This window comes from Anopheles maculipalpis, chromosome 3RL (assembly GCF_943734695.1).
Source record: "Anopheles maculipalpis chromosome 3RL, idAnoMacuDA_375_x, whole genome shotgun sequence".
NCBI lineage: Eukaryota > Metazoa > Arthropoda > Insecta > Diptera > Culicidae > Anopheles > Anopheles maculipalpis.
In genome coordinates, this window is record NC_064872.1 from 14,753,508 (window position 1) to 14,777,668 (window position 24,161).

The 24,161-nt window shown below is 44.6% G+C and overlaps 7 protein-coding genes across 11 annotated transcripts in view; 4 read left to right on the plus strand and 3 right to left on the minus strand.

Annotated features, from left to right (window-relative positions):
• LOC126565285 (uncharacterized) overlaps positions 1-24,161 on the plus strand; it is a 433,172-nt gene that overhangs the window by 281,147 nt on the left and 127,864 nt on the right. The window lies entirely within an intron of this gene.
• LOC126564827 (protein tilB) lies at positions 1,478-2,745 on the plus strand. Its single transcript, XM_050221942.1, has 2 exons — positions 1,478-1,487; positions 1,559-2,745. The coding sequence occupies exons 1-2, from the start codon at positions 1,478-1,480 to the stop codon at positions 2,743-2,745; spliced, it is 1,197 nt and encodes a 398-aa protein (XP_050077899.1).
• Positions 2,774-3,403, minus strand: LOC126565530 (uncharacterized). The gene is made up of 3 exons (XM_050222716.1): positions 3,325-3,403; positions 3,027-3,265; positions 2,774-2,962 (listed from the first exon to the last, which is right to left on the minus strand). The coding sequence occupies exons 1-3, from the start codon at positions 3,401-3,403 to the stop codon at positions 2,774-2,776; spliced, it is 507 nt and encodes a 168-aa protein (XP_050078673.1).
• LOC126564479 (uncharacterized) lies at positions 4,257-6,338 on the minus strand. The gene is made up of 4 exons (XM_050221538.1): positions 6,031-6,338; positions 5,176-5,959; positions 4,615-5,106; positions 4,257-4,546 (listed from the first exon to the last, which is right to left on the minus strand). The coding sequence occupies exons 1-4, from the start codon at positions 6,180-6,182 to the stop codon at positions 4,355-4,357; spliced, it is 1,620 nt and encodes a 539-aa protein (XP_050077495.1). The 5' UTR covers positions 6,183-6,338; the 3' UTR covers positions 4,257-4,354.
• Positions 7,504-11,451, plus strand: LOC126560426 (threonine--tRNA ligase 1, cytoplasmic). Its single transcript, XM_050216385.1, has 4 exons — positions 7,504-7,521; positions 9,170-9,218; positions 9,300-11,222; positions 11,306-11,451. The coding sequence occupies exons 1-4, from the start codon at positions 7,504-7,506 to the stop codon at positions 11,449-11,451; spliced, it is 2,136 nt and encodes a 711-aa protein (XP_050072342.1).
• Positions 12,190-13,129, plus strand: LOC126565288 (phosphatidylinositol-glycan biosynthesis class X protein). The gene is made up of 4 exons (XM_050222452.1): positions 12,190-12,327; positions 12,384-12,662; positions 12,720-12,903; positions 12,971-13,129. Exons 1-4 carry the CDS (start codon positions 12,209-12,211, stop codon positions 13,127-13,129), a joined length of 741 nt encoding a protein of 246 aa, XP_050078409.1. The 5' UTR covers positions 12,190-12,208.
• Positions 13,629-23,831, minus strand: LOC126564528 (putative inorganic phosphate cotransporter). 5 transcript variants are annotated; one of them, XM_050221601.1, is made up of 5 exons: positions 23,716-23,831; positions 15,316-15,644; positions 14,367-15,242; positions 13,760-13,910; positions 13,629-13,698 (listed from the first exon to the last, which is right to left on the minus strand). In XM_050221601.1, exons 1-5 carry the CDS (start codon positions 23,828-23,830, stop codon positions 13,637-13,639), a joined length of 1,533 nt encoding a protein of 510 aa, XP_050077558.1. In that variant the 5' UTR covers position 23,831; the 3' UTR covers positions 13,629-13,636. The 5 variants fall into 5 exon arrangements, with proteins under 5 accessions (XP_050077558.1, XP_050077557.1, XP_050077561.1 ...); XM_050221600.1 differs by having other exon boundaries at positions 13,635-13,701; XM_050221604.1 differs by lacking the exon at positions 23,716-23,831 and adding an exon at positions 18,444-18,468 and having other exon boundaries at positions 13,635-13,701.

Sequence of the window (24,161 nt, forward strand, 5' to 3'; positions counted from 1 at the left end):
GTTTTTTTTTTTTCAATACATTTAAGTATGAGCATGGGCTATCAGGAGGCTTGTATTGTGTGGACTATATATTTTATACCATTATCTCTTAATTCGACGCTAACGACTGCAGTTCGGTCATCGGTTATAAGCAAATGAAGGCATCTTCCTGGATGCTATACACCAAACAGGAAAAAAATGAAAATAATTATTAATGTGTCCAGGTATTAAATCTCATTTAATCCTACAAATTCCTTCGGTCAACGAGAAATAGTATGTGAGACATTAGCGAAGTGCAATCTTAAGAAAAAGGACGAACTGCAAGACTAGGATTGTTTTGATGTGAATTCAGTTTTTGTCCGTTTCTTGAGGCTGGTTTTTTTTTGTGCGTGTTCATGGTGGAGTTGTTAATATTGTTTCTCTCCCTAGATGTGCGCACGTGTACTCACCGCTGAAACTCTATAGACTGTCGCCTGAACTTGAAAACTAAACAAACAAAAACTCACGTGTGCCTTCTTAACTGCCTTGTAAAGTGAAATGGAACCCCGTATAGCTTAAGGAGAAAATTAAGAAGAATTAAATGAAAAAATTAAATAACTTTATCTCTCTGGTCTGTACTTTAAACACTGATTTTGATGACATTGGGGAACGACGTATAAAAAAAGCCCTTCTTTCATAAGATCGATTCTACAAGCGATAAGCTATCTCTGCTTTGTACGGGGTTTTCCCACCACGTGAATTTGTCGATTTTATTATTTTTTCTTTTACTTGCGGGTTTCAACAGTGAAAGTATCGTTGAACGATAAGGTTTCAAAAAATCTTGATGTGTGATACGGTTAGTTAAATCACAATTCTAATCACTGATATTAAAGACGATATAGTACAAAGGGTTATTGAAACCTTCAATCCAAAGATTTTTAATTTTTAAGTTTATAGAACTGAACATCCTATTGAATGTACAAAAGTCATGCAGAATTGTTTAACTATAAAAAATTAACCAACTTGAAATTTATTGGACGAGTCAAAGTGATTGGTCCGAAAGTTCTAGTGTTAAACATGAGTATTTTTTACTTAGTAGGATGTTACTAAACCAGATCTTTCTCTTACAGATGAAAGAGGTTTATTACCCAGTTTTTAATATTAAAAATTATCTTCTTCTAGGCAGCGCTCGGAACTTTGCAAGCATGAAAGTTAGCACAATTCAGTCTCACTCGTCCGGTGATGCTTCTTGATTGTAAATCCATGCATGAAAGCGATAAGCCACTGGATAGATGAAATTGTATTACAAAAATATGTTTTCGGTTTAGTTTGAATTTAAAATTTCCTACGTTTTCCGAACAAACAGCGCGCATGCTCGTTTTAATCTAAAAAAAAATCTTTAATCTTCCTCAAAACAAAGCATACGTCTGTTGCATAAAACCTACGGTTGCTATGGGAACCTCATAACAGCTTGTCTAAATAAGTAGGGTTCGAAGCTTATTTCAAACGTCCCAAAGCGATGGTCCGAAGTAAGTATTATTAAGCCAATCTATGAAGGTTAAAAAATCGCCATAAATGTGTTAAATTACTATCCCATCAGTAACGGAACAGCTGATTCGTAAGAAATCGGAGCACAACGAGCTTATCATCGGTACGCTCGAGGAACTCTCGCTGCATCAGGAAGACATCGAGCGCATCGAGCACATTGGTCATTGGTGTCGGGATCTTAAGATACTGCTGCTGCAGTCCAACCTTATCCCGAAGCTAGAGAACTTGAATCGATTAAAAAAACTTGAATATCTTAACGTGGCCATCAACAACATCGAACGCATCGAAAATCTGGAAGGACTCGAGGCACTTCGCAAACTAGATCTAACACTGAACTTTGTCGGTGAGCTGACGAGTGTTGAAAGTTTGTGCGGAAACTACAACTTGCGCGAGCTCTTCCTTACCGGAAACCCATGCACCGATTTCCCAGGTTATCGGGAATACGTCATAACGGTTCTGCCCCAGCTAGACCATCTCGATGGAAAGGAAATTACGCGCAGTGAGCGCTTGCGTGCAGCCAAAGAGTTTTCTACGCTACGCGAGCAGATCGTACAGCTCGAAGCGCTGCACAAGATCGAACGGGATGAGCAGCGAGTTCGTGTGCAGCAGTCAATCGAAGAACAGGAGGCGCGTGTACGCGATCTACCGGACGACGATGAGCGGAAGGCTAACGAATTTTGGCAACAGAAAAGCGAACACTGCCCTGAAACGCGTATCCAGATGGCAATGTTCTCTCGGCGAGTCAAAGATCGCCCATCGAGCGATATCGATAAGCCGGACGAGAAGAAACGAAAGCGTAGGCTGTTTGCTGATTGTGGTCGTCCGTACAGTTTGAATGAATCGAAGTTAAGCTTTGAGTTTCGTGATGAACCGGATCGATTCGAGCTGGACTTGCATCTGTATAAGTATCTCGACACATCGCTAGTGAAGGTGGACGCTCAGCCCAATTACGTACGCGTGACGGTTAAAGGTAAGATATTTCAACTTGCACTCAAACAAGACATCCAAACGGATCGATCAACCTGCCAGCGATCGGAAACTACCGGACACATGTTAATCGTGATGCCAAAGCTGAATCCTGAACGAATTGTTGTCAAACCTTCAACCGTAAAACAGCCGGCGGGATCTCATAACAGCACTGGTTTAACGGGAACTGTCGATATTCGGAACATTTGCAATACTTCCAACAGTGCAAAACCGCCCCGATTAAACGAAGACGAAGTACCGGACCTGATTTAAGATACTTTAACAACCACCCGTATTTGCTTTATTTCTGCAATAGTGCGCTAGTTTCAAGCTCCTTTGCAAAGTTAGCGAAATCTTCATCCGTAAATACACTGTGATTTGCAGCACCTTGCTCATCTTCTTCTGACATCGTGGACCCGTATTTGTTTCGGTTCGTTTTTGGCACACGTACTCGCGATACGTAATGACCAGTGCGGGCACGTTTCAGGATCTATCCAATAAAAGCAAGCAATGTACATTACTTTCACACAATAATCACCAATTAACATTCTTACCGTTTCACGTGATACATCATCCAGGTTGGAGGTGGTTAGCATAAGCAGTTTTTTAATATTATCGTCTGTAGGGTCACGCCGATTTGCAATCTGTTTCCGGACGTCCGTGACGGTAAGCTTCTCCCGGCGGCGAACCAAATCTTTCTCTACCTTATTTCCCTTCTTGCCAACCAATTTCACAAGTTGCTGGTGTCGTGGTATCAGTTCGAAGGCGCTTGCTTTTCGTTTCGTCGCTTTTTCTGCAAAGGAATCAAATGTGCTGCTTGATAACAGCAAGGGCATAATCGGAAGGTCTTACCATCTGCTTTGTGTTTCGATGAAGATGCAAGCTCTTGCTCCGCTAATGCAAATGCTTTTTTCACTAGCGATTTAGACATTGTAATAGCTACGGTCTATGCAAAATTCACAATATTGCAATAAATCAATACACGTTCCCCAGCGCAGGCCGCTAAATCAGCAACACATGCGATTGTTTATGTTTTTCATCCGTCCTCTGCCGGACTGTCAGTCGGTTTGTTGACATTTTTTGCAGTGCTGTCAAACTGAGCGCTGCACAGCAAAATTCAAATTTTGCATTTCTTCCGTTACACCTACAAAAACAGAAAACTTTCCCGAACTAGTTGATTCTTTATCATTTCGTGTACAAGCATTTATTTCACTCTAGAATGGAACAGTGTTTGCTGAAGCAGCCATTGTCATGCTGCAGATTTTCGCCTGTAAAGCTATGTTATAAATTTCCCGGGGTTGGGACAAAATTAGTTTCTATTTGTAAGAGACTTCGAGACATCGATTTGTGCGTTACCGGGAGCTGGTATGGAATGTACGTTAGTTAAACAGAAGGTCCAACTTGTTACCCTACACACGACCGCTTATCACACACCACCACAATGGATAAGCGTAACGGTTTTACCTATTTCCGTTGTTAACATTGAAGTTAAAATCACGTAAATTTCCAATTAAAACAGTATAGCTACGGCTTAACGGTTTTGCTTGCTCGATAACATAAAGCAGAATTCAGAAAATGTCGTTTTAAAAATGTAAAACCTTTAACCCTTTTGAGTTTAGAATTAATCTTCAATTCGTGTTCTGCTTTGCCAATAGCGTGTGTTTTCCGTTAAGCTCTTGAAGCGCAACGACGACACGTGTGCTATGCAAATGGCGGCGTAGATCGAAAAGAAAATAGATGCTTCAAAGTAGTTTCGCGCGCAGTTTCAACGAACCTCGGAACGATTGCTCTAGTGGCGTGGTTCGAGCTAGCTGCTGTTGCTACTGTTGCTCCCACTGCTGGTGATGCGTTTCCGGCGTTCGCCGGAGTTGTTGGGCAATTTTCAAAGGTTCTCGTCCAGTATGTAGTCCTGCTCATCCTGACGGTCCGGCAGACAGACGAAGAATTCGAACAGATTCAGTACCGGTCCGCGGGAAAATGGGTTCTGATAGCGGCCCCGCTTGTCCCGCAGGTATGGGTAACGTTTGTAGTTAAACATTTCGTTCGTGGTAAGGTTCATGCAGGCGTGGAGAATCTGAAAGAGTAAGTAAAATATTTTTTTGGAGCTCGTATCGTGGATCCAATAGCATGCTTTAAGCTTACCGAGGTACAGGTAAGAATCCAACCGAGTCCACAAAATACAAAAGCTTCCAAAAGTCCCAGCACATAAAGCAAGCTGAAGCCCTCGATCATGACACAGTAACAGGCAAAGTAGATCGTAAAGGAACAGTTAATGGCGATGCTCAGTACAAAGAGCAGAAACCACATCCGATTGCGCAAACCGACACAGTTGTAAATGAACGGACAGTGATGATCAAAGTACGACACGCAACGATTGCATATGCGGCAATGCTTCGCACGTAGTGGCCTCAAACATCGGCAGCTGTGACATAGGCGTGAGAGAATAACGTTTCGCTTCTTCCATTTATCAAAGTACGGGATCTGCTTGATAGCTCGATAGTAGGTGTCGGAGTTCAGCGGGATGTAGCCCGGATCCCGACGGTTCGCTATTATCCAGCTGATCCACATGACCGCATTCCAATAAATGAAGCAATAGTGCGATCGTCTCAAGATGTTCCACGTGATAGGAATGCACTGTGAAAATGGAACAGACAGGCAATAGACGAGAAATATTTCAAGGATCCTCTAGACACACTTCCTTACCCGTATCATGTACATCGGATATCCCCAGAGCAACACCGACACGAGGAACAGTATCAATGGACCCTTCGAAGCACCAGCACCACCGAACAACATACCCCAGATCTCCGAAATCGGCGGCATCCAGCGCGACTTTTTCTTCATCTCGTTGTGCAGCAACTTCACCACCTCACTGTTCCGATGACTCTGGGCAAGCATCACAGGCGTCTTACCATTTTTATCACGCGGTTCCAGCTCCAGATTACGCTTCTCGCACAGTATCTTCACACACTGCAAGTTCCCAGACAGACAGGCAAGATGGAGCGGTGTCGAACCAAAATTGTCCGTCTTTTGAAGATCCACTCCAGAGTACATCAGTAGTCGGATCAGATCGGCATGTCCCTTGTACGCGGCCCAGTGCAGTGCCGTATCACCGTTTATGTCGGTCAGATGGTTTTGTGCACCCATCCCCAGTAGGTAAGCGGCCGTAGCCGTACGGCCGTACATGCATGCCGTCATTAGCGGTGTGAGACCTTTAAAATCGGCAGCATTCACTGCCACACCTGCCTGTAGCAGTACCTGCACAACCGCTGCATGTCCTTTACGGCATGCCCAATGGATCGGACGTGGGCCTTGAGTGCCCAGACAGGGCAAATCGACCGGTGCATTGCGTTCGACGAGATAGCGCATCATCTCCACATTACCATCGAGTGCGGCCCAATGGGCCGGGGTGTATCCATGCTTGTCGCGAGCACTGAGCGCTTCTTGGCCCACCTTTTCTACCAAATTCTCCACCTCCGACAGTTCGCTAAAAGTAAGGAATGATAGAGGAGGTTATCTAGTGTTGGATGGACGTTAAGGGGAGGCTCGCTTGCTTACCCCGATTTGATAACATCGAATATGTCATCCATGCTGCTCTGGATCAGTATCTCGCTACTGTCGGTACGCGCTAGCAGGTTGCTATCCTTCTCCTGCGTTGGCGTTTTCTCCTCCTCCGGATGGTGTGGATGATCACTCTCCTCGGTGACCATGTTGCATGATGCGGTCAAGGGCAGTGCCCACACCAAAGTGCGAGCACTACCAGGACTCGGATGCACTCGGGACTGCGTTTTGATACCGTTGTCCAGCGCCACTTTCGAATACACAGACTTCCTCTACCGACACTGCTGCTCCTGCTGCTACTACCACTGCTGGGGGTTACTATCACTTTCCGGAACTTTCCTCCTTCAGAGGGTGAAGTCGACACTGTTCTCACTGCGGATAGAAAATATGATACCACTGCCAGACAGTTTGACCGTACCGACAGATTCTCTGACTGCCTAGCAATGGAGGATCAATCAAGGATCTGCGAGGATCAATTTTTGAAGTACGGAAATTGCCTAGAATCCTTGTTTTCTCACTGCTACGAACGAAGGCGCCAAAGACACTGTCTCGGTCGTATGGAGCAGAACAGTACGACTGATACTGCGGTGATATTGATTTTCCGATTGATGGAACGAGAATGGGAAAAAAAGCGTGAAAACTTTCCAACAAAAAGGCAAGCAACATCCGCGAATGTTTGCTGGAGCATGCGTCGTTGGTGGTGTTGGGAAAGTTTGACAACCGGTCGATTGCGAACAAAGATGTTGGTTACCGGAAGGCAAGGAATGAACCTTATTTGTTTTGGGAAGACTATCCACCCATGTGGGGTAGGTCAGTAACAAAAACAAACGAATGGGGGTACGTTATCATGCTCGAGGAATAAAGATGCTGTATGTTATCCGGCATTAAAATATGCTTAAAGGCATCCTACGAAACAATGAGCTATGGAACATAATGCAGCGCCACTTGCCTGGGATATTTGATCCGGCTGGTGAAGGCCACTATGGACGAGGTGGCCAGTGCAAAATGAGAGTATCATGTTGTCAGAATCATTCGAATCGCACAGGGCTCTGAGGCAAGAAAACGGACTTTCCTGTCTACTCTTCAATATCGCCTTGAAAGGTGTCATACGGAACGTTGGGGCTACACAATTCCTTTGCTTTGCGGATGGTGACGCAGAAAATTTGAAACGTTTTTCGGCACGAATTTAGTTTGATTTTGAATAAACGGTTCTTGTTTACTTGCAAAATGGACCAGTCTCGCCACAATTGCTCGGTTTGGCGTATTTGGATTCTGCGCACTAAAGGTCATGTCAAAACCATTCGCACACCTGCATCTACACCGAAAGGGAATGGTCCCAGTTCTTCTGTTTAGCTGGTGATTGATCTAGCTAGTTGCTCCAAGTAAACAATATCCAGATCATTGTTACGGTTTAGAAAACCAGAAACAACACACTTCTACGACTATCGGCAGTAGAAAAACGTAATTATAATGGGTAAAAACAACAAGGTAAGCTTTATTTTTGAGGAACTCAGTGTGCGTTGTTACATGCGGACCTTACAATGGCTACCGGTGTCCGGCCATCATTTTCCACGTATAAATAGCTTTACGCGGGTGTCCCTCATGTGGTGGAACGTGTCTCGACATACACATAACTGCAAAAGCATAAATAGAGTTTAGATTTTGATGCTGCATTTGTGCAACGGGAAGGACAGCATATGCGCCTGAAATGATGCAATTCATATAGAAGAAAACAGTTGAGACTGGAACCTGGAGAAGGACCATGAAAATAATGTGTGGCCGTGCATCATTAGTGGAAGCAAAAGCAAATTGAAGCTGATTTCTCGTTTGATTGTGATTTCTCAAAAAAAAAAAATGCATTTTGTAAGAGGGAATGAAAAATCACGCAAAATCTGATCGATGAACCACGGTTGTTCATCGAATTCTCTCCAGCTCCAGTAAACATTGTGTACGAGTGTGTCGATGTAGCTTGAGATCGATGGTTCGCTATTTGACAGCTCCGTCCGCTGTCAAATAAACGCTCTACCCACGACAGCAAAGTTAAAAAGTGTTTTTTTGTTGTACCATCGATTGCATTCAGTTCAGCAAGAAAAGTGCTTTCAATTCTGTTGAAAAAATGCCGGAAAACGCTCCTGTCGCCGAGATGGAAAAAATGGATTTGAACAAGCAAAAGGCATGAGTTATAAAAGAAACAAAACATCCCTTTACTTTACTACTAGCATTTGGCACTCGTGTGTGCGTGTTCAGTGCCATCAGTGTCTGCCAACGTGTGTTTTGGCACTTTGTTGTCCCGGTGGTGTATGGTGGCAGCGTAGAAAAAGTGTATCGGAAACGGAAAACATATTGAGTTAAATGAGTTAAGAAAAACGGTTGGAAAGTTTGGATAGAATGCAACAGACAGTGGGTGTGTTGGTGCGCCGTTGTGCACGATGGACGATTTCATCCCGTGGAAGTGGCAGCCGGGAATGGTTGATGTTACGGCAACTGCATCGATTAGCGCAGCCTACTATTGGGAGTCAGCCTCGTCAGAATCGAGCTTTTGCAACACTGGTTCGTTGGTTGACTGAGAAACATGAATATGCTTTCTTTTTGGTTCTTTTCATTTATGTTTTGTGCAATCGAACATTGAGAGTTAGTTTCCTTCTGCAATATACACACGACAGTGACATAACCTAGCATATATAGAGCATGTGGGGGGGCAATAAGGGTGGCTTGTAAAGATGAGGAATAGGATGGGACGCGGGACCGTAGGATACCTGCGGAACAGCGCTTACTTATTACTCATACTAGTCGATAACGCTTCCGGACGATTCTGGCGGTTACGGGCTTTTCCGATGGCTCCGAACGGTTCCGATGGCTCCGAACGGTTCCGATGGTTCCGGACGGTACCAATGGTTCCAGAAAGAGTGGTTGCACCAACCTAACGGAACTGGATCGGAATCGTGGGTGTGGGTTCCAGAGAACTCATCATCTAGTGGCTTGTTTTGAACATATGCGGATGACTAACGTCACACTCTACCTCGAAACAGTACAATAGAATCGATTTTATTTATAGTTATTTACTTTAAAATAAGCCTATTCCTGTACGGCACAGTTACAAGGCGATAACATGATGTCTTTTTGCTTAAATTTGTAGGCAAGCAAAGCGAAGAAGGAGAAACAGAAGAATGCTGCAGCGGATAAAGGTATGACGCATCGTCCTGAATTGCATAGCGTGTGAAACTATTTTCTGATGCAATATCAACCCTCTTTTCTGTCATCCGTAGCTGCTGCTGCCGCCCCTGCTCAGCCCGGCCAGGCATCCGGTGCCGAAGCCAGCAAGGATGGGCCGGAATTTATTGATCACCGGATTAAGATCTACGACGAGCTGATGGCACAGTACAAGGAAGAGCTTGAGAAGAAAGAGAAAACTCCCATTAAGGTAACGCTACCGGACGGCAAGCAGGTCGAGGGTTTGAGTTGGCAAACGACGCCATACGACGTGGCACGCGGTATCAGCCAAGGACTGGCCGACAATACCGTGATTGCGCGCGTAAACAACGAACTGTGGGATTTGGACCGTCCGCTGGAGGGAGACTGCAAGTTGCAGCTATTGAAGTTTGATGATCCCGACGCACAAGCCGTTTTCTGGCACAGCTCGGCTCACATCCTTGGAGAAGCGATGGAAAAGCGGTACGGTGGACATCTGTGCTATGGACCACCGATTGATAACGGTTTCTACTACGATATGTTCCTGGAAGGTAGTGGAATTTCCAACCAGGATTACGGTGCACTGGAGCAGGAGGTAAAGCGTATCGTAAAGGAGAAGCAACCGTTCGAGCGGCTTGTGATGAAGAAAGCCGACCTTTTGCGGATGTTCGAGTACAATCAGTTTAAGGTGCGCATTTTAAACGAGAAGGTTACGACGGATACCACTACGGTTTATCGGTGCGGACCGCTAATTGATTTGTGTCGTGGACCACACGTACGCAATACGGGCAAGGTGAAGGCACTGAAGGTGGTGAAAAATTCGGCCACCTATTGGGAGGGTAAGGCGGATGCGGAAACACTGCAGCGCGTGTACGGTATTTCGTTTCCGGACCCGAAGCAGCTCAAGGAATGGGAAAAGATACAGGAAGAAGCGGCCAAGCGTGACCATCGGAAGTTGGGTAAGGAGCAGGAGCTGTTCTTTTTCCATGAACTCTCGCCCGGTTCGTGCTTTTTCCAGCCTAAAGGTGCCCATATCTACAACACGTTGATGGGATTCATTCGTAGCGAGTATCGCAAGCGTGGCTTCCAGGAGGTCATATCGCCGAACATCTACAATGCGAAGCTGTGGCAAACGTCCGGCCACTGGCAGCATTACGCGGAGAATATGTTTTCGTTCGAGAGCGAGAAGGAAACGTTCGCCCTGAAGCCGATGAACTGCCCGGGACATTGTTTGATGTTTGACCATCGTAATCGGTCGTGGCGTGAGTTGCCGCTGCGGATGGCCGATTTCGGTGTGCTGCATCGTAACGAGCTGTCCGGTGCGCTGACCGGATTGACACGTGTCCGTCGGTTCCAGCAAGATGATGCCCATATCTTCTGTATGCCAGATCAAATTCGTGAGGAAATTACTGGCTGTTTGGACTTTTTGCGACACGTGTACACGATTTTTGGATTCACGTTCAATCTGGTACTGTCTACCCGGCCCGAAAAATATCTCGGTGAGATTGAGGTTTGGAATGAGGCGGAAAAAGCGTTGGCCGATTCGCTCGATAAGTTCGGTGAGCCATGGAAAGAGAATCCTGGCGATGGTGCGTTCTACGGTCCGAAGATTGATATTACGATTATGGATGCACTTAAGCGCAATCATCAGTGTGCTACGATTCAGCTCGATTTCCAACTGCCGATCCGGTTCAATTTGAACTACATCGACGATAATGGGGAAAAGAAGCGTCCGGTCATCATTCATCGGGCGGTGCTCGGTTCGGTAGAACGTATGATTGCAATTTTGACGGAAAATTATGCTGGCAAGTGGCCGTTCTGGTTGTCCCCGAGGCAGGTAATGGTGGTACCGGTCGGACCGGCGTACGATGATTATGCGGATACGGTTCGCCAACGGTTGCACGAGGCAGGATTCATGGTGGAGGCTGATCTAGATGCGGGCGATACGATGAACAAGAAAATCCGCAACGCACAGCTGGCACAGTTTAACTTCATCTTGGGTAAGACAAATTGGGGTTGTTCATTCTATTATCGGGTTATAATATTATAATGAGTGTATTCTTTGCTTGCTTGCTTTTTGCAGTGGTCGGTGAGAAGGAACGAAGCTCGGAAACGGTAAACGTGCGCACCCGAGACAACAAGGTGCATGGCGAGGTAACGGTGAACGATCTGCTGGCGAAACTTTCCAAGCTGCGCGATGAGTATGCTCGCGGCGAAGATCAGTTTTAAAATGGGTTCGCGTATATTTCCTATGCATTTAGCATTTGGCGCATAGAGCCGCGCATACATTTGGGTGCATCGAATAGTGAAAGACAATGTTGGAATTGCAGTGCATTAGACAGGGTCCTTATTTTTTTGAATTATCCATTTAAGTTATTGCGTTCATCATTCGTTCTGCTTGTACTACTAGTACTACTACCACTCTCCCTGATACTGTTTGGAATAAAGTAAAGTTCGTTCGAAATCTTAAAATATAGTGTTTTATATATTTAAAACAAAACATTCGTCCAAATGTTACGAATAAGGCAAACTCGTTCGATCATCACGCAAGCATAACAAGAAATTGCGTTTTTAAAATGTAAACAAAACAACACAATAACAGCCGTTTGACAGAATGTACAGTAGCTCCCCGATATACGCTATTGATCGGGACGGAGTGATTATTACTACTACTAATATAATTAATATTTCGCATTAATATGATACGCCCAATTTGTAAAAGATTCATGATTTTTTTTCGTAATAAAAAGCATGAACTGCCAGTTTTTAAAACATTAGCGTACAGAAAATTTGCGTATATCGGCTAACACCTGTCTAGTACCGGCTGTCAAAGGCTCACCAATCGTAAACAAATACCTCGGAGCGGCACGGGTGTACCGCCGGGCTTTTCTTTTCACGCGGATGGATCATTTAATTCCTTTCGTTTGAAAGTGCCTATCACGTTTAGTTTTGTTGTCCGGTGCATTCCGATAAGTGCTAGCAGAAAATGGTTTCAACTTTCAGCGTGCTCCATACCGTTAGTGCAGCATTAATTGTGTTCCTCCCGTCCACGGAAGCCTTGAGCGCTTTCCTGAACGTTGCCATACACAACAGTGGATTTCATCGGTAAGTTCGGTCACGGTTGTAAATAAAAAAAGGTTCAAAATTGTCCTCTTTCGCAGTGATATTCATTACGGCCTTCGGTTTGGTGGCATTGGCCGGATGTCATGCGAGCTATTACTCGTACAGCAACTGCCGGCCGCGATCTACGTCAACACGGATCAGCTGGTCGATATGAAGCGGTTTCACAAAATCAATAGCTACGTGCCTTTGTACGTCGATGTGGAAAAACCGGCCAGCAAAGCGGACCCATTCACCGTGTACTTGTACGAATCAGTGCGGCGAGAAATCAACATTACACTACCGATCCATTTCCGTTATCACGATCCGTCCGGGCGCAAGTATGTGTGTTTGTTTTGTTATCTAGCGCAATGTTTGTAATGGAAGTTTGTTTGCAGGTTCGAGCGGATTCAAGTGGAAAGTCCCACACTGTATGTGAGGTGCAGCAATGTACAGGCAACCAAATATCCGCTGCGAACGGTGGGGAAAGCGAATCTGCCTTGTTCGGATAGTGCGGAAATTGAAGACTACGATAAGCTGCATCTGGCGGAGCTGTGCGAGTGGGATGAAATGGAATTCAATGTAAGTTTTGGCGAGGACATGGTAGGTGCCTGTTAAAACTATAATATTTTTTCGGTCCTCAATTTAGAACCTTCCGACGGTGATAAGTGTCCTGATTCCGGTTGGAAACAGTGCATCGTACAGTTTCGTGTTACCGGCCACCATCATTGTCAGTTGGATCGGTAGTATGTATCTGATATACGTGATACTGAAGGTGGGCCGTAAGGTGAACAAAAAGTTGCTATGAGGAAGTCACCGTGGAGCCGCAATCACAACACGCTCGCTGATCTCACTATTCCTCCTTCCGTACGCGTTTGATTGTGGCTTAGTATTTCCTTTTATTTTACATAACGATTTATAAATATAGGCAATCTTTCTACGACGCATACAACTTCCGCTAAACAGACAAAACATCAACATTTCTCGCTTGTGTGTCTCGCCTTTTTTTTACCACGTTTTGCGTGCAGTTGTTCGGAAAGATCTCTCGCTCACGAGCTTCCGGGCCCGAGAGTTTCTAATTGTAAATTCTTTGTCGTAAATTTGCTTATAATACTAAATGATATGACTATAACAAGAAAATCCTCCAACTCCCCGGCTCGTTCTATCTCACTCCCCCATTAGTTCCTGTAATATAGTTTCTGTCTTTTGATTGGGCTGTTATTTCGATTTTGGGCGGTTTCTTCTGTTTTTCACCCTAGTGATGTAGTAGTAGTAGTAGTATTGGCTGGACTAGAAAACAGCCCTCACGCTTGCTTTAATCGCTATGATTCTCGTTGTTGCTTGCCGTGTTGTTTGCACTCCGTTGCGCAGGTTGAGCTTCTGGAATTAGTAAAACAATCATTCATGCGCCTTTAAGATAACCGTGTCCATTACATACCATTAGCGTTGGAGACGGTACGAGGAATTGGCGATACTGGTTCATTCCAGGGCTGAATGTCAGCCTTGCCAAAGATGATGAAGGTAAGATTGCCGAAGAAGTATACACCGGCGGCAATGTAAAACACTCGGCGCCACTGGATCGGGTCAGTCTGGAAGATGGAAATTGAGCGTTATGAGCGATGAACCTGTGCGATACGCTTCCCTATTGAAGAAATCTCCTTAATACCCACTATTGAGGCTTTTTTCGATACAAATTTGCCTTAATCGTAGTGTCTACGACTCAAAACGACTTCGACAAAACGACTACGACTTTTGTGTCTACGACACAAAAACCACACGATGTTCTACGACCACCTACCGGATAGGCGGTTCGTAGATGTAAGGGATATCAATCGAAAAAAAAAAATTAAGATCAATTTAAATGATCAAAAAAGAGAAAAATACATTGGTTTATGCATTTTATAAATTTAAAGTGTGCACAACTTCCCTATCAAAATATATTAAGGAATTAAAGTTCAAAACGACCGCCAGGTAGGCGGTCATTAACCATACAGATTTTTTTAATAGACCTCACCTCCCCCCCCCCCCTTCCCCCGATTACTTACCGCGTCCGTTATCACCTGTCCCACGATGAGCGGTGCAATGATGGACATAATGTTGGCGGCACAGTTCGTGATGCCCATCATCGTACCGGCATGGTTCGGTGCGAGATCGATGTGGTTTACCTGGAAGCCTAGATAGGTGGCCGAATTGATACCGACCGCTAGCGTAAGCAGTACGATCGCGAGATCTGATCCACCCTTTGGCACAAACGCTAGCCCTAGCAGCGCAACCATCGGCACCCACAGACCGATCGTGTTGAACAGCTTGCGACTAGTGACACGTGACAGGTACTGGCGATTGATAAGGAAATCGGACAGTGGGCTAAAAATAAAGCTTAGTATCCACATCACGAGATACGGCAGCGAGGATAGCAGGGCGTTCTTCTTGATGTCCTTCTCTAGCACCTCCTTCATGTACGTTGGCATCTCGGTTAGCAGCGTCCAGAAGCCCCAGTTGTGGCTGCTGTGCGCGATCGTGAGTGCAATCATCGGTGCCGACGTTAGGATCGCTACCCAGGGTGTAACGATGCGACGGCTGTGATCTTGCGGTCCGAACGAACTCTCGATAAACTCACGCTCTTCCGGAGCAATACCACGATATTCGGCCGGTGAGTTACTACCGTAGAAAAACCACGCTACCGACCAAAGCATTCCAACCGCACCGGAAATATAGAATATACTTGGCCATCCCATACTGGACGAAGCGAGCACCCCACTAACGGCAAGCATTATCACCGTACCGAACTGTGCACCGGCGTAGCTAAGTGTCCCCAGCCGACCACGCTCGGATGCCGGTGCCCACCGGGACAGCATCGTGTGCGTGGAGGGAAAAATAAATCCCTGACTTAAACCCTGCACTATCCGAAGGCCTATAACTGCCTGTAACGAGTGGAGACACGAACGCAATGTTTAGTCCTTTGCTTTGTAAAAATCTAATTAAAATACTCCTTACCTTTGCATCACCGATATGGGCACAAAATGGTGTCAAAACGGCAAGCACCGAACAGATACCGATCGACAGCAGTAGCAAAACTTTTGGTCCGAATCGTTGCGCCAACTGGCCCGCAGGTATCTGCGTTACCACGTAACCCCAGAAGAAGCTGCTCAGGATGACCGATTTCGTCTTTTCGTCCCAATCAAACTCTTCGAAGTTTTCGTTGGCGGCGCGCCGATCGATCATCGCAACGATCGCGACGGACAGATTAACGCGCAGCGCGTACGCCATGGTAAGGCCAAAGAAGAGCAACAGTGTCTGGACATGGCGTGCACCGAAACCGCTTGCTGTCGGATAGAAAAAAAAACGTCAAAATGGAATTAATTACCGCTCAGTTTATAGGGAATTTAAGTGAAAAAGGGTGATCTTAAAGCTTATAATCACGAGCGGAATGATCATTACGTGGCTGTGGTAATCCGATTGGCCGGTACTCGTATCTCGTCGTACTGTCTCCGCAACAACCGCAACAGAAAGGCATGTTGGTGCAGCTAGAGCCCTTTTCAAACTCGGACTTACTGACCAACCGAATGCATCAGCTGCGTTTGAATATGTTTGCGTTACGAAGCGTTACGCTGTAACGTTAGCTCCTTCATGCAGCATAGCTTTCGCTGTTTTTTTTTCTGCTGCAATTTCCGTTTCCTTGAGTTGCCGGGTGTGAGTGAACGGACGCGGACGGTAGGTTGGGTCACAGCGCACATGAACTATATCGGCCAGAAGCCATATGGTGTAGAGGCGGTTTGTGCAGAGCGCGAACGATGATAAAGTTCCTTCCGACGACGGGTGGAACGCGACAGAAACAAAGGCGAGAGCACAAAACAAAGGCCAGAATAGAGGGTAACTTGAATCACTACATAAATATGTGGCTTGTGTCGCTCTCCACAGCGCAAAAGATACCCCAATTTGCCACGAAAACAATCACTTTCACGTATTCGGTTGTTGCTGCATTTTCTATCCAGTTTTATCTATTTAACTACGGGAACCGAAACCGAGTGCGCGAGAGTAAAAGTGCAATCTGTGCCGTTGCTTGCTGTTACTGATGAGTCGTTTCGCAAAACAGGGCCCTGATATTGTAAAAATTGTGTGCCTATCTGATCTGGTCTGTACCGCGATGGTTGCTTGTTTATTTTACACAGCAGCTGTTTGGAGCGCGTATATACACGCATGACTGACTGATGGCGAGAACGCACACCGATACAAACAATTGCTCTCTGTGATTCTCTCACGCGAGAAATTGATCAGAGATTTTTTTCTTGCTTTGTGGTGTTACCTGTTGCTTTCGGGGCTTGTTGCACCGAGCGACTGGTTCTGTCTCTTTTCTTCTCATGCAGTACGAATACACGTAAACAATAGCATGCGTTCTCTGTTTGGCACTGACAGTGTGTGAGAAATGGACGTTCTCTTCTCTCTCTCTCGCTTGGTTGTGCAAATCCAGGGATTGGCAAGGTGTGCAGACAAAAATGCATTTATCGGAGCTTCGCGATGCATTTCAATGCAACGATGCAGCAATGCAATAAAAACTAATGTTTATTTATTAATGTTAGGGTAGCGGAAATTGGGACATAATGGAACTCACTTAATTATGTTCAAAAAAGCGACTAAAGAAAAATAAATACAAAAACTTCCGAATTATAAAAGCTTTAAAAATAGTTCGAAATGTGACGATTTTGTTGTGTATTGTTGTAAGAGTTCCATCCATATCGGGTAGGACGGCCGTCTAGATTAAGTAATCGAAATTTTTAGAAAAAGATGGAAAATCACTTGCCCCCAACTTCTGCTATTATAAAGTACTAGATTGATGGGGTATTTTATAAAAAAATATATTACTTGCAACCCTTTCTTTCTAATCAAATTAGCTGCTAGTAAAAATTCCCATAATTGAATTAAATTTTTAACTTATTAATCATTTCACATTACGTTAATGACTATAACACAAACACAATGCAACCCGTGAAAGGTTGTTTAGAGAGTGTTGGCTACAGATTTTGATCCAATTATTTACAAACACAACGCTATAGCATGAAGCGGGTGGATGTAATAAAGAGAATGGCCGCGATACTCATCTAACATGTCGGCGGTACACCCAAAACACGTGCTCTCAGCTGTTTAGAAGCACATGTGGCGCGCAACTGCGCGCGCTCGCACCTTATCACTGCACGACAAATTGCATCAAGCCCCTAGATTGTGGCCCGCTGCACAAACGATTTGGTTGGTCAGCCCTCCATGAACTTTGAAGCGGTTGCTTTATCCGAGGTTTTAAAATCTGGCAGTTTGCTACAGCTTCCCGAACATATCGACCCCCTTCCGTTTTCCACGCCATGTGCCGAGACCGGTTCCGATGGTGTCGTGTCTCTAATAAATGTTAATCACCTAAAATATGCATAATTCACCGGTGATAAAAGCGAACGATACGAAGGACTTCCTTCGGGCGTGGTGTGCGCAACGGTGCAAATTTGAACAAAAATTTTCTGTGGCACATTTTTTTCAATGCCAACCTCTATTGGACATTCCGGCACGCATTGTATATCACGACACACACAGACAGATACAAATTTTTGCCATGGAAAGATTTCTATATTTAGTGCTATTAAAGCCATAGATCCTTCGCTTATCAAAACAGCAGGTGGCTGTGCTGGAGGCAACAGTGTTCCGTGGTTTACGAGCTACTTTTAATCTTTACCACGTCTAACAACACTGAAACAAGCGATCATGTTGGTTTTTGCGAGTGATTTTTCTTTCGGAGCATAAGCCTGCCGAGACTAGAACCGATATGATAGGCAACCTAGCACAAGCAGCTGCAAATCGAGTATTTAACACTTGCTGCAGTCAGCTTCTGCAAGCACCAACGATACAATACGTTATTTTTTCACTCTCTCCCACCTCGAATATTTCCGGTATCCGGTATTTTGTTCCGAACGGGTGGTACGATGTGTGCTCTACGAATGGGACGTTCACCAGTAGATCGTTGTTGTTATTCTGTTTTTGCACTCAACACATTAAAAACAGTAGGTTAAAAATTATTTTCCTCCTCCACAACAGGAAATTACACTGTAACGTATATTTCGTACTAGAATTGTGTTTAAAATTACCTTCGTCTTTTCGATTCCGCGCCATGCTGAGAGCTCTTGTGTTGCCCGAATGTGTCGGACGGGTCTATATTTCCGATCAACTAATCAAACGCGAATGCTACTTCCAAGTGGGCTATCATTGCATCACCGTGACGCTTTTTCCTCCCCCCGGGACTGGGGTCGGGTGATATCGATAAAAAACACACACACACACACACACACACGACACTACCAATAAGTTACCACGCGTTATCAGAGTTGTAACCGGGCGAAGTGTTTAGAATCAAACGAAGAAATCAAACTGCAAACAAATCCCATTCGGTAAACAGTCGGTAGCTCTGTTGTGCTGCTAGTAACGATAGGAACTTTGATCGATAAGAGTATGTGGTAGTATGCCCAAGCCAAACAGTGTAAAATTTGAAACAATTTCTCTTGGACACTTTGGCGGGAATATCAATATCGGCAGCACCGATTGATCGCACTTGACCGCGTGTGATCGATCAAGTGGGGGAATCGTTTGGTTACGAAACGTGACCACCGTTTGGTGTTTGATCACCCCTAGCACTAGCAGTGTAACGTTTGCCCTTGAATGTCCTGATGGGCGATAATCGGGCAGGCGATGCTTGCTAGTGCGCGTCCAGAAACAATAAACATGGGGTGACCACACGGTATGCTAATAACAAGGGTGTTAGGAATTCAGCGGCAAGAGATTAGCGTTTAATCGCATCCAATGACTTTATAGAATCTCGTTGCAACAGGGTCAGTTTAAGGGATCGTCATATGTGCCTATTTGGTTCCCTTTTGTTTCCTTTGCGCTATTAAAGTTCTGTTCTCTAGTTTCTACTCTCAGAAATTCTAACAGTTTTTGCTTTCTTTGTGATCTGTAGAATGTATTGAACGCATAAATTTTATTCGTAAAGTACATCAAGGCGACAACGGCGGTACGACCGGAGTTTAAGTCCCATTCGAATCGTTACCCCATAGTGAGGAGTGACTATCCAACTACGTGCTATCAGCAAGTCTCGCAAGCCGTTAGATGACTGGCGAGACTTTCGAAAACCGTTAAGCCAAGATGAAGAAGAAAGTACTTCTTTTGATTAGAAACTTTTTGTATTGTATGTCTGCTAACCAACTAAGATAGTTTGATATAAGTCGATTCAAATTTATCTAGCCTTGATCAAGACATTTTTTAAATTTCGAATTTAAAAATGCAAGAATTTGACTGACTTTCATCTGAATTAGTAAGCAATACGTTGAGCTCATGCATGGCTGACGTAGCTGTACCACAAACAACACCTCAACTTCCCGAGGTTAAAAGCCATTACTATTGTCATTCGAATCCGAGTCTTCTACCCCACCCAACAGAACAGAAAAAACAGACTTCAAATCATACTCATCAATGTAACGCCATGACGCACGATTTGGTTCGCAGCTATTCCGACAGTGATCGTACTTGAGCACCGGAAGTATAAACAGTTCACTAACTACCATTGCACCCTGTGGAACGTGACCGCCTTGCAGGCCTGGGTCCCGGGACAGTGCTGTGTGGTACGTGTTAGCACAACTGTGCGTTACCTAAGGGGCCATTTGAAATTCTTGAACAAGACAGATATAGTGCGATACGTGGCAGTGTCTGGTACTCCCAAATATTGCTGACACCATTCAACGCTGTGTCACGTCACAAACTGTCGGTAAAGATCATGGATCCTTCTACTGCACCATTGGTTTGTTTGCGGTTGGTAGTCTTAATACCCACGCAGTCTGATAACAATCGCAACGAAAGCGCGAGCGCGATAACAACCCGAGTGAAGAACGCACTCGAGGGCACTGATGGTTATCCGGCAGGCTTAGTGGTTTGTGTTCTAATGAGCTAATTGATTGGTGCATGATTTGTTAATCGGGGCATCTTAAACACGACCGTGAGAGTTTATCTTTACAACAGCATCGACCTGATTGATAGTGGACGGTACAAGAGAAGCATTTAGACGCCATTTTCACTATTATGGAACTGACTCTTGAATTGACCGGGTTATCAGACCGTAGGGCGCGCTATGATGCAGTTGTTTATGCGAATGTAAGTGGATTAAGGACACTTGACGAACTGTCCCGAGATAGGGTTAAGTAACCCGTCTGTACAGCGCTAGTAAGTTGAAGGTTATTAAATAGAGTGCAGACTGAAGAGAAATTTGTCGCCGTATAAATGCACGGTCAATAGAATACATGCAAATGAGAAAATAACTGCCCATATTAACTTACAGCACACGACACAGCTATATTCACACAATCAATCCTTCAAACTCCACTAATCGCCCGCCCGTCAAGAAATCGTCTGATCATAAGCTATTGCAATAAAGTCATCTTATCGTAGACGTTGGAATTCCAGCACCGGTTCTGAAGCGAATGTCACCGAAACACGTACGTCTCCCAACACACGTGTACCAGCACATCAACAGGGGGTATAGCTGTCTTTGACAACAAAACTGAACTTTACACAAAAATAACTACGGGCTTTCAGGTATGGAAGACCATAAATCAGGCGACGTGGCATGCATCGCAACCGGACTTCAGCGGAATTAAAGCCGCAGTAAAATGAGCACCGGGTGAATGTCAAACGGAACTTCCCATCAAATCGGAGCCCACACTAACTCACCGAGCTGATTGATGTGTTTAGGCACGGTGCGCGGATTCATGTTTACCACTGCGAGAAGATCGCGACAGATCGCGTTTTTGCGTTGTCTGACTCTCCCGTCGCCAGCTGTCCGGATATTAGATCTCGCGACAGCACACTTCACGAGAACTTCCTTTCTGGTTGGGAGATCATCACGATCGTTGGTGGGGACACGATCGAGCATCAAAAGCAGACACCCCGCGGAGGACAGGGTTAGGGTCGTTGCGAGAAACTACCGGTACAAAGTAGCGCTACCATCACCGTGACACGAGGGGCTAGCTCGCACTGCAGACAGGTTGGCGTGCATGTGACAGGTGGCGCACGGTTTACGGCCAATTCTCATGCCCCAAGGTAGCCTTCGAGCGGCGTGAGCAGGAAAAGGAGACCGAAAACAAGCCGATAGAATTCCTCCATCCAAAGGAACTCGTTTTGTTTACAAACACCGCGCACTCTAGTGGTCCCGTGATCTTGCACAAATTGGCGATCCTTTTTTTTTTGCAAAGTCGGCACCAAAAGCTGCGTCGAGTGCGGGAGGGGATCCCTCTAGGAATTTCGCATTAAGTGCCACAAATATTTAACTACTCCGTTTGCTGTTTGCTACCTCGGTTCAACATTCTTGTTTGAACTGAGAATTACCTTCACCTTTTCGACAACGGCACATAGCGAAAGTTTCGGCACGATCCTGATTCTTCGGTTGGAAGGAGTTGGCGCCATTATGTGGTTACCGCGTTGACTCTTTTTTTTTTTCTTTTTGGTGTGTGCGGTTTCATTCGCGGTTTGTTTTGATTGACTCCGTCTGCTACTCATTCCACTCGTGTGGAATTTTTTTTTCACCGCCACCAGTGTGCTTTGTTTTGGTTCGAAACTTGCCGGATTGGTAGCGCCGCTGAAGTGCGTCGACACTGAATTCTACTCTCCAAGGACGGTCAAGGTTTTTGGAAAGGATTCGATACGCTGCATTGTAGACATTTTAGATTGGTCGTGCTCCCGCGGGGAGCGCGGGACTGTTTACGGATGCCAGAACGAATGGAACCGATTTTTGCTCTGGGTGAAACATGGAAGCAGGTTGATGAGCGAACGTTGGAATAAGAAGCAAACAAAAAATGGCCATATATTGCGGAAGAGTTGCAGCTGAACGATAAAACCCACATCCATCAGCCTAGAAATAGCTCTCTTTGATCCCGGCGAGACGAGGCAGACGAGGGCGGTGTAGGGCAGGTTAAAGACCCTTGCAGGCATGTCTGCAACCGACCGTTTGTACCGTCCGGGGAAGGTCGAATCCCGAACACCTGTACATTATATGCGACGAGCATGAAGAGTGTTTAATCTGTTTTTATTGGTCTGTCGTCGGTGTTTGCAAAACTGGGATGAGTTATATTTATTTGGTAAGCAGATCGCGATCCATCTGTGCCATTGTTCCGGAGATTATATCCTCCGCCGCCGATGATCCGCATTACAAGCAAGCGGAAACATGGGACAAACAATTTGACGGTCTGATGGTGCACTCTCGAATTTGAAGTGTGTGAGCTGACACACCGTACACAGATTTTTGGTACACAGATTTTTGATCAACAGAGCTTTAATGCTTACAAAACAGGGTCTTTAATGTATGATTTGTTTATATTTAACTTTTCTACCCTATTTTCGTATGTTTTCTTTACGTTGTGATAGGTTGATGACGCTCCTCTATCACGCAGTTATTGTTGCTTTCATCTATCGCCGAGATTTATTTACAAATAAGGCCGTTTTTCGACAAATTGTACGATAACGCACTGATCAACAAAACCCTATTTGATGACGCTCGAACATACGCAACATTGGTTATAATGACTCTAGTTAACTCAGATAGCACATAGAACGCCATATAAGATCGAACATGATCGTATGACAAACTATTAGAAATACATCTCTGATTTAAATCTGATGAAATTAGCACTGAACAACTACCGCTTATTGAGCTATAAAGGTCTTCTTTCATATTTCTGCTTTTGGCTGTATTGAATGAATGAATAAAAATATTTTTATTCATAATTTTTTAACCAAGTAACTCCAAATTAGGCTCCAAAAAATGTTTTTACTGACTTAAAATAATTACAGATGTGCTATTTCTGCAGGTTTTTCATTTAAATACAAATTAACCAAGAAAAGTTTTAATCCTGATATAGCAAACTAATATTGCTCGATTGGAATTAAAGCATAAATACCTCACTGTTTATCCACTTAGCCAACTTCACCACCTATCAATACGTTAACAGTCTATTACAATGTAAACAGCTTGTAGCATCGTGTAGCATCGTGATGAATCAAACAACAATGGTCTGTTTGTGGTGAAAATGCCGCATAATTCCTTCAAGCTCTCACCATCTGTTCATTCGATGGCGATCGTAACCGTAGTTTAAAAAAAAGCACATTCCACTAGCAACCATTTCATTTGGAACTTATCGGCTGTTAGCGGGGTAGAATCGTAGCTAAATGCACGACGCTAAACGAACAAGCTGATTTTATGGCTTTGGTAAACATTACTTCAGTTTTAATTAGATTTTCTTTAATATCGGAGCGATTTTGAGCTGCTGATTAGCGATTCTGAAAATTGTAAAAAAAAAACATTTAAATTAATGCACTTACGAGGCTTTCCTTCCCCGGCGTACGTTTTCATCTGCTCCAAGTCTTTCACCGAACCATTTGTAACGTCGGGCGTCTGTTTTCCTTCCGTTGTGGGATTATTTCTATCGGACCCCATTATTACAGAGAGTTTTTTTTATTTTAAAACTTGATTTTAAGAACAAACAAAAAGCTCTTGAAACAAAGGTTTAGTTTTTCTTTTCTTGTGCTATTTTTCCCTTTTTCCCTTTCCGACCGGATATTAACACATTTTCTAATAGGTTCAAACTGTCACAGTTCTGTTCTAATTTTCACCTGTCGAAAAAAACTTCGAGCAACATTTAAATTAATCGTTTGGGAACTGCTTCCGGCAACGCATCCGCAAACAGGGGATGCTTTGACGCGATCGTTCGGGCTTTTGCCGATCAAGTTTTGTGGCGCGTAAACAATAGTAGCACACGCAACGCCTC